Source organism: Agelaius phoeniceus, chromosome 6 (assembly GCF_051311805.1).
Source record: "Agelaius phoeniceus isolate bAgePho1 chromosome 6, bAgePho1.hap1, whole genome shotgun sequence".
In the NCBI taxonomy this organism is placed as follows: Eukaryota; Metazoa; Chordata; class Aves; order Passeriformes; family Icteridae; genus Agelaius; species Agelaius phoeniceus.
Genome location: NC_135270.1, coordinates 13,324,397 through 13,338,936, shown reverse-complemented (window position 1 = coordinate 13,338,936; position 14,540 = coordinate 13,324,397). Strand labels below are relative to the sequence as shown.

General features: G+C 45.3%; 1 protein-coding gene across 8 annotated transcripts in view; it reads left to right on the top strand.

The window, feature by feature from the left end:
- TUB (TUB bipartite transcription factor) overlaps window positions 1-14,540 on the top strand; it is a 134,454-nt gene that overhangs the window by 63,970 nt on the left and 55,944 nt on the right. Inside the window, exon 1 of one of the 8 annotated variants that reach the window (XM_054634589.2) lies at window positions 5,478-5,920. The exons of 6 other annotated variants lie outside the window; for them this stretch is intronic. In XM_054634589.2, the coding sequence (XP_054490564.1) occupies window positions 5,883-5,920 (38 nt within the window). In that variant the 5' untranslated portion in view covers window positions 5,478-5,882. Of the gene's footprint in view, window positions 1-5,477; window positions 5,921-6,747; window positions 6,772-14,540 lie in introns of those variants that run through there. One more of the 8 variants, XM_077179850.1, reaches the window with a different exon arrangement.

The window sequence follows — 14,540 nt, the reverse complement described above, 5'->3', positions numbered from 1 at the left end:
ATTTTGTATTTAAGGACTGTCATAGGAAAATTCATCCTTCATGAACAATCACTTTAGGTATCAGGATGCAACAATTGTGTTAGAGGGCAGTCAAACAGGGAGTCTGAAGGGAATATGGAACAGAATTCACTTCTAGTGGCCCCACTGGATTTAGGCAATTGTTCAATGGGACAACAATTCCAAAGATGACAGGATGATGATTCAATTATGATGACGATACTAGATTCTCACTCAAGTTTCAGTGACTGCATGTACACCACTGACATAGTTTGGTTTCCTCTGAGTAACAGGATTTTTTACTTACACTGGAAAATAAGAACACTGGATAAGTACCCAGTGGGAGACTTTGAGAGAGATGTTGAGTGTGTTACAGGATGTGGTACCAGACTGAATTAAAACTTCTTTAGAAGGTGTTGAAAACAGGCCACCATTGTTGAAATCAGACCACCCACACAAGGACAGTGACATTTGAGGTTTGATTTCTAGTGCTGGCAAAGGGAGCTTAACAGCTTTCCCACCTCAAAAGTTAGCATTTTCTCATACTTTCCTATTCTATAGGAATGTGTAGATGTAGGTGTCAGCTTGATGTTAACTGTTAAAGAAACTGGTATTAGACAGGATCTCCTGGAGCTAGGCAAGTTCAAACTGAAGTGACTAAAGTGAAGAATTACCCTAGGTGGCAAGGGAACTCTATTCTGTTATTGCAGAATAGATTTTATTTTAGGGTGTAACTGATAAGTATTTATACTTCACAGCCTCACAATAAAGAAGCAGGAATGAACTTATTGGAATGAGAATAGATGAAATGCAATAAGAAAAGGCGAGCTTTTATGGAGAAATGGAGAGGATCAACCATGTAAACGCTGCAATTACTCTTTTATGTACCAATCTGCTTCCTACCCAGAGTTTCATCTCCAAATTGTTCACCTCTACCATAAAATTTTCTTCTTATTATTTTTATTATTATTATATTTGAAATTAGGGTATCAAAAATAATGCCTTTTTACTTTTTCTTACTAGGGGAACAAGATCTAACCTGGGCTTCTTTCTGTTTAAGGCACAATGACAGTGAACTTGGCATAAGCCTCATCCAAAGGCCACAACAGGCAGAATTACCTCAGTCATGTCTCTAGCGTTACTGAAGTGTTTAAGGCCAAAATTACTACTCAGGGCTATGCTTATTTTTCATTTTTTTTGAGAGGATTTTCTTATTTTTTGATTGGGAAAATGTTAACACCCTTACTATTATCCCAAGAGTTCATTCTGAATTTGATTCAATGCATTTCAAAACTCATTGGTTGGGAAGAATTATACTGACCCTGATGAATACCAACTTCACAAAACCTTCAGCTTTTGCATCTGGTCCTGGTTAGTTCCACAGTTTGATTTTCAAACAAGCAAACAAAATATCCTAGATATTCTCACAACTGATCTGAGCTTTATACAGAAAAATCCATGAATATTTTTAGGAACTCCCAGTTTGTAAGGAGTACAGATAAATTTTATCTGGTGTGGTTTAACTTCAAATATGATCACTTGATACATTGGAATGGAAAAATCTAAACACAACCACTTCTGTAGGCATGCCAGCACAAACACATCTTTCATTATTCCTTGTCAGTTGGAGCTTAAAATTAGAAAATTTCAGGCCAATAAATGAAAGCTCAGAATCTTTACACATTCATGCCAAATCTGTTCTGTTTGTGCAACAACAAGATTTAAAAGGCTAGATAGAAGTGTTTCTGCAGTGTGCTTGAGCTGACCCAGAGGCAGCAAACTGGCAGCTCATGCCCTTTTAAGAGACCTCAGAAGCAAAGATTGTTTTAGTCTCTTAGGTGTCTCTTGAAAGGGTTGGGAACTGTGAGTGAGGATGTGTGTCACACCCCGGCACAAACCGAGGACAGGTTTCTGAGTTCATTACTACACTTTCCCTTTGCTAAAATCAGCCTTTGTCCAGGTCAGCTAAAAAGGCAAACGAGGCAGGAATTTAATTCAATACATAACCCGAGCCTATTGTAGCAGCTCTGAGGGGTGGCAAACCTAAGGCACAGGACGTGCAGACCTTTCTCTCTGTAGCACACAAGCTCTGAACAGTGCCGTGCTCAGCAGTGCAGATGTAACAGTGGGCCTAGAAAGAAATACAAAAGACTATAGATAGATAAAAACCACTCTATAAAAGATACTCTGTGCTCTTTTTTCAAATCAGTATATACATTTGCTACTTTTTTTTTTAATGGTCTAAACAATAAAAAAAAAGAATTTTCCCATCATGGGAAAATTAGACTTAAAAGAAATGAATCTTTGCATTTAGGAAAGAGCTTACATCAGTTTCTTATTTTACTGCTTTTTTAGGTTCTCCAGGCTTCCTTTCAACAGTGTTTCTGCTTTGATGTCTTGCTCTCTACCCAGATTGCCAGAAGGCTTTCTGTTGCAAATGCAGGTGTTTTCAACTGTTAGATACAGTTGTGTTGTATTATTCATCACCTCGATATAAAAATGTATTAGTGGGACACTTATTTTACACAGAGGACAAAACAGGGATAATTGGAAAGATGGCAGACTGTATATAGAGGAAGATGTTGCTCAGTGAGACATGTTTGGCAGTGGAGGAGACAGGTTTGCATCTGCCTTGCTGCTGTTTCATGTATCAGTCCTTGAACCTTTAAAGCACAGTTTTTCTAACAGACTGTCTTGCCCATCAGGCTGGCATCTGAAACTAATTAAACATGGCTTTTGAGAAGTACAGCTCTGTTCACAGAGAGCACCTAGAAATCATCATGGTATGTCAGGGTTATTTGTTACATGCTGGTGCTTTTTCCTGGTTTTTGTTGTTTTAGTGCTTGGTAAAGACTGTGTGTGTGGGGCCAGGTCTTCCCTGAGCTGCTGGGAATTACCAGAGATGCCACTGAATGGATCTGCATGTCAAGGGCAATCTCGAGGCTTGTTACACAGTAAAATGAACACCTCAGTCCTGCTCCTGACAAGGATTTCTCTGTAACACTTGCCCTGTCATTCAGAGAGAGCTCTGTGTGCCACACAGACAAAGCAGGGGGACATCCAGAGAAGGCTGGTGAGTCGTGACCCTGCTCAGAGTTAGAGAAGTGCAATAACCCTGCTCTTAAAGCTGCCAGCTGGAGAGGGCTGGTATTCACCTTTCACTCCACTCAGCTGCTTCAGAAATGGAGGCAGAGCATTGCTGGTGAGAAAGAACCTAAGCTGGACAGTGAAACCATATAAAACATATTCACCAGAGATGGTAAAGGGAGGAAGGAGAATGAGGTGGGGAAGGATGAGGAAAAGGGCTGGGGGCACAAGTAAGCCATTCAAAAGCAGAAAAAATGCCAGAAAATGGTTTTCCCTTTCTTACCATAAAATATTCCTTATCTTTCTTCTCTTCTGTCAGCTTTCCCTGGATGGGCATTATGCTCAGTGCATATCCATCTTCCAGAGCACCCTGGCAGTCTCCCATTTTGGGCACCTGGTAACCCTGTATGCTTTGTATCTGTGAATCCAAACATGATCTTGGGCTGCTAAATGGGCAGTAAAGCACTTTCATGTTTTGTATCACTCCAAAGTTCAGAGGCATCCTTTTGATGTGCGTGCATTTGCTCATCTACCAACCTTTACACTTACGGCTTTTTGAAAATAGATATTCTAATCATCAGTCCTGAGAACTTTTGTCTCTGAACACAGGAGGCTCTTCTTTTGTCTTTCATCTCTTCCAAAGAAGCCTCAGTGCTTAAAAAGCAGGCAGCTTAGCACCAGGAGATGGGAATCTCTGCTCAGCCGCCTCCTCATGCTAATAGCACTGCCAGGTGGCTCCAGGTTGTGCCTGACTGCAATGGAGGGAGGGAGCTCTGTTGAATCCAGTGCCTGACGCTGGTCAAGAAAGCAGCACAACATTTTATTTGTATGGATAGGAGAGAATTTTTCCTTAAAAGCAGATCTTATTTGGACTTCTGGAATGGGTTTAAATTCTGGTTTCTGGATTTAAAATAGCCTCTGACAGCTCATGAGAGTGAGGAACATGATAGCGTTTGTGTTGCCTGCTAAGCATGCCATCTTCTGTTGACTCTGCTGGCTTCCTGGCCCTGGCCATGATCTTTGGTAGTGAATCCAACCCTAGAGTTAAGTTGAGTGAAAAAGTATCTCCTTCAATCTGTTTCTAATTTTCTAAGTTATAATAGTCTCCTTGCTTTTTATGCTATAAACCCAAAATGAGGGTTCTTTTTCTGGTCTACTCTACCATTTCATGTAAACTCCCCATCTCTATTTTCTTAGATGAAGCTTTGCTTTTTTTTTTTTTTTACTCTCTGCTCAGATGAGCATCTTTCCAGAGGCTTAATCATTCATCTTTCCTTTTAATTCTACAGTCCTTGTGATGGGATAACCTTCTTCCAGATGAGTTCACACATCAGGCAGAAAAGCAGTGTTGCACTTTGGGTATGGCTTAGCAGGTCAGAGCTTCACATCTTCGTCACTAAGGTGCCCCTCACTATCTAAGCCTTTCCAAGGTACACTGAGTGCCACATTTAACTCTTGGGTTGTTTATTTCCCAACACCTGTTTTGGGAGAAAAGGTGACTTCAGTTAACTCGTGAGTTGTCTTTAAATATCTCCCCCATATGCCGTACAAATGTTCCCTACAACGAAACTTAGGAGATAAGTAGGGGCCAGACTAGGTATTATTCAAAGCAAATAGAGATAGTATTTTTCATTAATCCTTATCTTTCACTAATTTTTTTGCTCAGGTCATGTTTCTTCCATGAAGTCAGTAACTGTTTCTATAAGCTTATAATCTGACACGGGATTTACATGGTTTAAAAGGGCTTTACTTCTGCTGTGGCTGTAGAGCTGGAGCAGAGCTGGTCTTGTCGTGCAGAAAGAATGGGTGGCCTGTACTGCACCCATCCGTGTAGCAAAAGGTGGGTTCCTCAGGGCGCTGGGACTGTGCTCTGCTCCCAGCCAGCCTCAGCTTCCCACCATGGTTTTCCCAGGAGAGCTGCCGGCGCTCGCGGCCGTGCCAGGGACAGCCGGGGCGGCTCTGACCACCAGATCCCAAAAGCTCTCATCACCGCAAGGCATCATCCCACTGTTGGCAAACCGAAACCACGGATTCTGCCTTAAGGGCCGCGGTAAGCTCTTACTAACAGCCCCCAGGCCGTGCTTCCTCGACCATTTTGGGCTGAGTTGCTGCAATTCATACATTTTGGCGGTGGGCTGGGCTGAGAGGAGCCTGCGCGCCGGCTGCGCTCTCCTCGCACCTCTCCACGCCCGGGTCAGTCGAGAGCCGCCCGGCCAGTGCCCGACTCATGCTCGGTCTCCGCTGATGCCAGGGCTCGCCGAGCCGAGCGCAACCCGTGCTCGTTCCCCGCGGCCGCGCCGCCCGCATATGCCCGGCGGCGGCGCGACTGACGGGGCAGGGGCGGGCCCGGCGCGGAGGGCGGCTCGGCTCGGCTCGGCTCGGCTCGGGGCGGCGGGACCCGCCTCGCCCGGGCGATGCCTGAGCGCGGCGGCGGCAGCGGGGGGGCGGGCGGGTAGCGGCAGCGGGGACGCGACGCTGCTGCCCTGCCTTTCCCTGCCCGCCGCTGGCCCTTCCCCCGCCCCTCCCCGCTCCGGTGCGCGACTCAGCCGCCGCTCCGGGCAGGGAGGAAGGGCTGGGAGCCGCCTCCCGCTGCCCCCGGCCGCCCCCTCCCCATGCAGCCCGGCCCGCCGCTGGGAGCCCTCCCCGGGGGGATGTTTCTGCGGCCGCTGCCGGGATAACCGGCGCGCCGCCCGCCCCCGCCCCGGACGGAGGATGCTGCCCGCGCCGTGGCGGGTTCCGACTCGGGCAGCAGCGGCCGCGTCCGCCTCCTCGGCTCCGGGCAGCGTCGCCGGGGAGAGATGAGTTCGCGGCACCAGGCGGACTGGATCCCTTACAGGTAGGGGAGACCCCGCGGGAGGCGGCGGGTGGGGCGGAGGCACCGGGGCTGCCCCTGGCCGGGAGCCGCTGCCTCTCGGGGGGTCCCCGCCGGAGCCCGCGGCTCGGTCGCGGGGCCGGGGCGGCCGGACTCTCCCGGGGCGCGGCGGGGCGGCGGTGGGTCCCGCCGGGGGGAGCGGATCGCGGGCCGGCCCGGGCGGGCGCTCCCTGGAGGGGCACCCGGTCCCACCTCCCAACTTCGGGCCGGTGCCGCTGCGCGAAGTTCGGGGGCTGCTCTCGGGGCGAGCTGTCAGCCCCGCGGGGAGCGGGCAGAGCGCGGAGCTGTCCCGCCCTGCGGCCCCGGCGGGCGGGCGGGCGGAGCGCTGCGCCGTCGGTGGCGGCTGCCGCCCTCGGGCTCGGGCCGCGCTGCCCCCGCCGGCGGCGGCTCCGGGAGCGCGGCTGCGGGCGGGCGATGCGCGGGGCGGCCGCGGCCGGCGGTGCCGCCATGGCGGGGAGCGGGATCGCCATGGCAGCGCCCGGCCCGCCGCTGCCATTGGCTCCGCCGTTGCCATAAGCTACGGGAGCCGCGGCGCGGCGGCGGCCCGGGAGCCCCGTGCGTCAGCGGAGCCGGCCCCGGTGCGCGGAGCCCCGCGGTGCGCGGAGCCCCCTGCGCCCCCAGCCCCGCAGCCGTGCCCTGCCCGGAGCGCCCGGGCGTGGAGCGGGAGCATCCGCGGCTGGAACGAGGGAATAGTTGGTGTCAGACTTGCCGGACCGAGGGGAAACCGAGCCAAATATTTCGCTGCGGGCGGGATGGGCTCTTCTAGTAATGGACCCCTTTCCGAATCTGCTATTCAGAGTACATTAACAATATGGGTTTGTTTGTTTGCTTTTATTTTTAGTTTTCGTTAAAGTGTTTTTATTCAAGCTGAATTTTTACAGACGGAAATCACGAGGTGTTTTACAAGGCGCTCTGGAAACGACAGAAAGCATGTTTGTTTCATTTGTTTGGTTGTAAGTGAAACAAGGTAGATACAGTAACGTAGGAAACGAGGATACAGTCTTACGGTGCGCCAGGGGAGGTTTAGGTTGGACACGAGGAAAAAGTTCTTCGCTAAGAGGATGATTGGGTATTGGAATGAGCTGCCTGGGGCGGGGGTGGTGGAATCACCGTCCCTGGAGGTGTTTAAGGAACGACTGGATGTGGCACACAGTGCCATGATCTGGTTAACACGATAGCACTCAGTCATAGGTTGGACTCGATGATTTCAGCGGTCTTTTCCAACCTAGTTGATTCTGTGATAAGCCTTTTATTTTTGTTGTCGGTAGAGAAATCATGGAATTAAAAATATGTATTGTAAAAGAAAGACAGCTGCTTAAGCAGGTTAGTTGTAGTTTGCCACATTCTCAATGACACTGTTGGTAGAAGACGTATGCCTGCCACAACAAATGCAACGTGAGCACAAATGCATCACTCCTTAATACAGAGGGAAAAAAAAACCCCAAGATAACTGCACAAGTGGAAATCTGCTATTTTGATATGTGCACATCATAGTTCAAATCAGTAGATGAATTAGAAAGAAAGAAACATGATTACAATGAATCTGAGAATATTGCCGCTCTCTCAGCAATAGCACTTTCAGCCCATGCATTTTGAAAAGATGTAAGGAATTGGCAATAAGGCTTCAAAAATGACTAGTGGATGCATTCTGATGCAATTTGAAGCCTTGTAATGAGGACAGAAATATCAGAGGAACAGCTGTTCATGGCTCATCCCAGCAGCAGTGGAAGAGTTTTTCTGTTCTCTCACTGTACACAAGGCTCTGCAGAGGCCAATGCCAAAACTTTGCTGAGGGGTTTTATATTAGTGGCCCCAAAGAAGGAAATAAAACATCTCTATTTCTGCTCAGTGCAGCACAAACAAGGGGAGGCAAAGCAGCAAATCTCAGAGAAACACAGATTTAATGATACTCATATCTTTTCTAATATAATGTTATTCTTGAATGTTAATGATGTGTTTATGGTCAGAAACTGCTGAAGACTGCTTAAAACCAAATGGCAACCAAACCACGGTTCTGCTCTGAAGTGTCTTTATTTAGGCTTCTAACAGTGTTCTCTTGAGAAGCTGACTTATTTTTCAGTCTTCAGAGGTAATTCTTGAGCTAGAGGTATATTGTTGCAAATCTTATTGGACTTGTGTGTGTAAAGCATCCTCCAGGATCCCCTAAACATGCTTGCCTAGGAAGCAGGGGTTTGTGAATGCATATGTGACTGAGTTTACACATGAAAGCACTGTATGAGTAAATTGGGTCAAAGTACCATTTCGAGGGAGTGAAATATGCAAGGAGGAGGAGAGACCTGATGTGCACCCCTTGGAACAGATCATCTTCTCTCTGAGAGCACAATGCCCCGTGCTTATCTGCCCTCTTGCTTCACATTCTTATTTACTGTGGTGAGTCCAGGGGCTGCTGACTCTCAGAGCCCCGAGGAAGGTTCAGCACCTTCTTTATGGTCTGGGTGGCACGTGACAGCCAGGAGTGTCACTGCTGCTCGTGTGTGCAGTGGGGACAGAGCATCGGGGACATGCTGAAGTCTGGAAAGATGTATCCTTCTAGCAGTGGAACATATGGGCAGCTATATACCTGAATTAACTCAAGCAGAGAAGGATTGTATTTCTGCTAGTAAAATGTCATATTGTTCCTTTGAAGTGAAATGAGCCAGAGGGAGTCAGTTCCACATGTGTCATGCACAATTCATTAAGCAGTCCACCTGCATGTCCACAACTCACAAACTTACACTTCCCCTTTTAAGATGCTGAGAACATTTTGAGTGAGTTAACAAAAAATAGTAGGCAATCTTTTCAGTGTCAGTGCTAGCTCGTGCTGAGGTCAATAAAAGGTTCATGTTATTTGTGAGTTTGTGATTTCAGTGTTTTGCCCTTATCTCTTTTCATCCTCTCTTAAGTATTCTGCTTTTGAAATACTGATAGTCATAGGATGAGATTTCAGTTCACTAACATTATGAAAAATAGTAGGGAAGCTGTTTTTTAAAAGTAAATATATTGCATTTATTTTTATGGAACACATATCATAGATAGGAATTTAAGCACATGATTAAGCACTTACATGAAGCTGCACATCAGGTACAATGAGCTAGGAATTCTTTAAATTGTACCCATTTTTAACAATGTCTCTGCACTTTATTATAAAGAGTCAAAATAGTTTAGATGAAATTAAAAAAATAATCATTTGCAGTCCATGTAGCTGCCCCCAGCCCAAAAGTGGTTTGCAATGGCAGTTAAGAGTAAGATGTAGCTTCTTGAAGAATTATATTCTCAAACACAGTAGTGTTTTCCTTTGGTATCCTTCAGCAGTTTCAAGTAGAAAATACAATGCAGAAGTGTCTGGGAATCATTACAAATTCACAGGAGTTCCGGTTTTTATTCAAAAGTATGGGTTTTTTCATATCTTTTTCTTGAACTCATTTTTAATTTATAGCATTTCTTAAATATAACATACTCATTTTTATTTTATGCCGTTGTGTCTTGAATAAGTGAAGACATTTCTCATACTATAAAACTGGAGTCAAATAAAACTGCTGCTAGGTAGGATGAAAGCATCAGTAACCTCAGTTACAGTAAGGCCCCTGTCTCTATTATTATTATTTGTTCTTATGTTTTCAGCTGCTTCTTTAACAATAAATCTTGATCCTGTAACTTTAGAAGCAGCATTTACACAACCAGCTAACCTGTTCCATGAGAAATATCTAAACACTACCAGCTGAAAAGCCCAATCCACATGGGAATCAATTTAATACAAGTTCCCAGGGTTCTCTGAAAAGTGTCTGTGTGATGCTGCTGAGCCTTGGTTTGTGTGGATAAGCCTGCCATGGCCAGAGGGGACCCCATGAACTGTGCCCTGCAGGGGCCTGGCACTTGGCACTGAGGGCACTGAAGGCACTGAAGAGAGCAGATCACACAGCCTGCATTTGCAGTGGCATAACATGTCTTGATATGTACATGATGGTGGTAATAATGCACATTATTTTTGTTTGTGACAGGTTTTATTATGCTCAATTTTTGTAGCTTTCATGAATTTGCTCTGAAGTTTTAAGGCTGTGCTTAGATATTGCAGCTATAAACAGTCACAAGTTATTTACTTGCAAAGGGGAGGATTACAGTCGGAAGAAAATTGTGGAGCACAGCTGGGTTGTAAATTCATGAATCATCACAATTAGGGCAGATAAGAAGATTTCTGAAAGTGTGATGTGTAAACAAGTCCTGGAACAAGAACGGCCTTGAAGGTATCCCACACTTGTTTCTGAGCATGATGTTGAGGCAGTGGGATGTTATAAACCCTCAAGTTTTGGCATTGTGAAGGCAGCAGTGCAGGGGAGGGCTCACCTTGCTGCAAGGTGCAGTCTGTGACCGAGAGCATCCCACTGCAGGCAGGCTCACTCCCAGCCTCCTGCCATGGGGAATGGCATGGATAATTTACAAGAGCTGCTTTTTTAAGGAAAAGAGTTCAAAGACTGTGTCTGTCCTCTTCTCTGAAACAGGCTGTCTTGTCTCAGGCTATTCAGTGTATAAAATTAGCCTGGTCATGTGCTTTTAAAACATTGAAGTTGGAGCTCTCCCTTAATGGAACTCTGTGTTCTTGCATGGAGTGCTCCTGCTGTGGTGCAGAGATCAAAGGTGGTTTGCCCAGCATCAGGGTGAGGGAGATGCCACAGGCAATTGCTGCCCCAAAACTGGTAGCCTAAATCAACCAGGCAGAAAAGAGAGGTGAGGAAAATAAGTATCCCAAACCGTGGAAGTTGGGGGGCGTTGGCTTAAATGGAAATGGGACAAGGCTCAAGGGAGATGAGCTGCAGAGCCGGGTGTGAAACCTCGTTGTCTTGTGCTTTGCAGTGTGCCAGAGGTGGGTTTAAAAAAGGGGCTGAAGGGGCTTTACCTCCCCTTGTAGGGGCCTTGTGACAGTGAGTGATGCACCAGTTGTCCCTGAGCTCTGCCACCCCCCACCACCTTTGTGGTATCAGCAGCCAGATTGAGATGAAAACTGATTTTTTCACAGGCCAGTGGGTTTCTGGTAGCAACAATCATTTGCAGGTTCCTGGCAGTGACAATCATTTACAAGCCATCTGTGCCAGATTTGGATCACAGCCGGGAAGTGGATATGAAATGTAATGTCTCTCCTCTTGCACTTCCCTGAGTTGGACAGTTTTGATTCTCGTGCCTGAGGGTGTTTGGACATTCCCTGGAGTGGCATCTATTTAGACATGCAAGCAGCAGTTTTTCTGGAAGGTGGTATTTTTTATTTAGTAACCAAAAATTGCCATTCTAGAGAGCTGGATTCTTTTCACACTTCCTCCTCATTTTTCTTCCTCTCACACTAATGACTTATTTTCTAATTCATGCTTTTCTGTTCTTTCAACTGATGAACAGATTTCTTTTTGCCATTTTTCCCTACATCTTGCTCTTCTTGCCTCTTTTTCTGTTCTTTTCCCTTTCCTACTTCAAGATTATTCACAAAAATAGAATTCTGTCTTGCCAGCTGTATAGTGCCCGCAGAAGATACCCTTCTCTGTAAACATTTGCTATTTAATTTTTATTTTATTGTTTATAGCTTTTAAAGAAATCCATCCCAACTTCTCATTGTGTTACTTAAGTACTTAGTACATCTGTGATTTTTAAAAGCTGAAATTATTTATTTTGCAGATTATTGAGAATTAATTCCAGTGTTTGCAGTGGTGTATTCAAAGATTATTGCCTTAAGCATAGATATTAAAATTGGTGTTTATTTTGTATCTCACTTGCTGCTGAACATTTTGTTCCTGTAGTATGTGAAGGCCAGTCACTGGGACTAGGAGATGCCCTTCTTGGTGACAGGTCTGTGTCATGCACAGGGGGTGGCAGGGATGGAAGAACTGTTTTCCCACAGTTGTGCAATCTCTTTTATCTTGATGTAATGTCAGGGTGATGATCATACCAGCAAGTTCTGAACATTCTCAGCTGAGAATGTAACACCTCTTTGGGCCCTGCTGTCATTTACATAATGCTAATAATATGCAGGTATACAGCAAGGCAGCCTTCAGGCTGGAAAATTTTCAGTTTAGAAGGCAGGCACAAGAGAGGGGCACAAAATGCAAATGGAAAGCTCAGGGTGATTGCTGGCATGGGGTTTTTGTTGCTTTCATTTTTGTAGCAAGCATATGATCATTAGCTTCTTTGGACTGTCTGTTCTTAAGAAAATGGGAAGTTAAAGGATATTGACTTAGAGAAAGAAATGTGCTCTCAGGGAAGGGTGTATAGAGTGTGCAAAGGCAACAGTGGGAGAAGGTGGAAAGACTGGAATAATTATTTTGGATGAGTTCATGTCATAAAAGATGAAACCTTTTTTCCTGACATAGTTATTTTATGCCAAGTTGTTTCATCTACCACTTGATGGCAATGTAATTTTTGTAGTTTATGTAGCTTTTGTAGCTTTGTGACACTTTAAAAGCTCAGTTTGCTCCATAATTAAATTACTTTTTAGATGGTTTTGTATTTTATTCTTTTATGTTAATAAGAAACGAAAAGATATCTTTCCCTTCCCTTTCAGTGCTTACAGCAGAAATAGGTTTCATACTTTTGTATTGCTAATAACTTGAGGGATTACATATTTATCTATTTTTTATCCTTAAAGAGAAAGGGTGACCCAATTGAAAACACATCCTCCTTCAGGGAAATGCAGTAGGCCTTAGAGAGCAGAGGAGAGTAACTGCTTCTGCCAGGACAAGAACTTTGCAGCTTTGGGTGCTGATTTTGTGCACTGAGACCAGCATCCTTCCCCCTGAAAGCAGGGATGCTGTAGAGACTGAGGCTGCCCTCTGCCATCCATGCAGTTTGTGTGGTTGCTTGCAGGGAGCTGTCACAAAGAGGTGGCACCAGAGCCTTTCTACTGACTTTAAAGGAGGTTGGATTGGTGCCATCCCCTTCTCTGAGCTCAAGTTTTAGCTGAACAAATAAGGGCAAGCAGTGTGTAATGCATGAATATGCCGATGTGCTTGTGAGTGACACGCTTATCTTTGTCTCTGACAAAGCAAGTGCCCCAGTCATTCTTTCATGAAGTTGAGTTCTAGCTTGGATTCTCAGATGTTTATGAAAATTAGGTCTTGAATTGCAAATTTCAGTGGAAACCTCGTGATCCCTGTTGTGATGCATGTTAACACAAGCCTGTGAATATCATAATTCATGATTATTGTAACTCATTTGACACAGGTAATGAAACCACAGCATGAAGTTTTTAATGGTAATTTCAATTCCAATCACAGTTCTAACTACCGGCAGATGAGATATTACAAGATGAAGAAATTCCTTGATTAGCTGCAAATGATGACTAAGATGGAAATTGTATTTGCAAGTGAAATACAAGTACATTGATATTTGATCTGCAGTTAGGAAAGGGATCTGAACAATTCTGTCTTTCAAATTTGGTATCAGTTGGAAAGCAAAATGAAGTTAAAGGCTAGGTATTTGCATTAGTTATTCCTGTGCCACAGCAAGAAGCATAAGGAAAACAGGTCTGTTTTTTTTCAGAGCAGGTTGTTGCTAGCCCATATTACTACAGCAGCATTTTCACTTGGCTGCAGTGACAGCAGCAAAAACAAATTACATTGCATCATGTAGCAATTCTCACTTCTGAAAATTTGAGGAAATCATTGAATGTACTGTGGAAATTAAAGAGTAGATAACTTGTCCAGACAATGACTGCTCGGATCAGGTTGAGTGGAAACCGAAAGACTAAGACACATACTGTACTCTGGAGTTCATCCCACTATTTTTGGCAGATATAAATCCCAATACTCAAGCCAGGAGTGTGAATTTCCATTAAACAGTGTTTTGCAAACCTAGGGATTGCTTCAAGTTTTCTATGCTGAAACTTAAGCTCAGTTGTACAGGTGAATAATGCCTCTTCTGGGACACTGCATCTGTAGAGCAATGTTAAATAACTTTAAAGGTGTCTCTACACACCATTGAGTCAGACCTTGATAATTGATTCTTCCAGGTTACTGAATCTTAAATCACTCCACTGGCTATTGCTGCAGATTTAAAAAGTAAAGTGTAGGGTTTTAGAGAACTTTCAGTGCTTGCCCTAGAATAACATTGACACTGTTATTGTCTGTCCTTAAGGCAGAGCTCATGTGCCTCTGCGTGTGGCATACTGTTACATCTCTGCAAGCATAGAAGCATTTGGTCAGAAAAGATCTCCAAGACAATCAAGTCAAACCATTTACCCCACATTGCCAAGTCTACCACTAACCCATGTCCCCAAGGGCCACATCCACACAGCTTTTAAATACCCCCAGGGATGGTGACACCACCACTTCCCTGCACAGCCTGTTCCAATGCTTGACAACTGTTTCAGTGAAAAAATGGTTCCTAATATCCCATCTAAACCTAACCTGGCACAACTTTGAGCCTGTTTTCTCTTATCCTATTGCTAATTACTTGGGAGAAGGTGCCAATCCCCACCTGGCTACAGCCTTCTTTCAGGTAATTGTGGGGAGCACTAAGGTCCCCCTGAGCCTCTTCCAGGCTGAGCACCCCCAGCTCCCTCAGCTGCTCCCTACAGGACTCTCCAGACCCCTCCCCAGCTCTGTTGCTC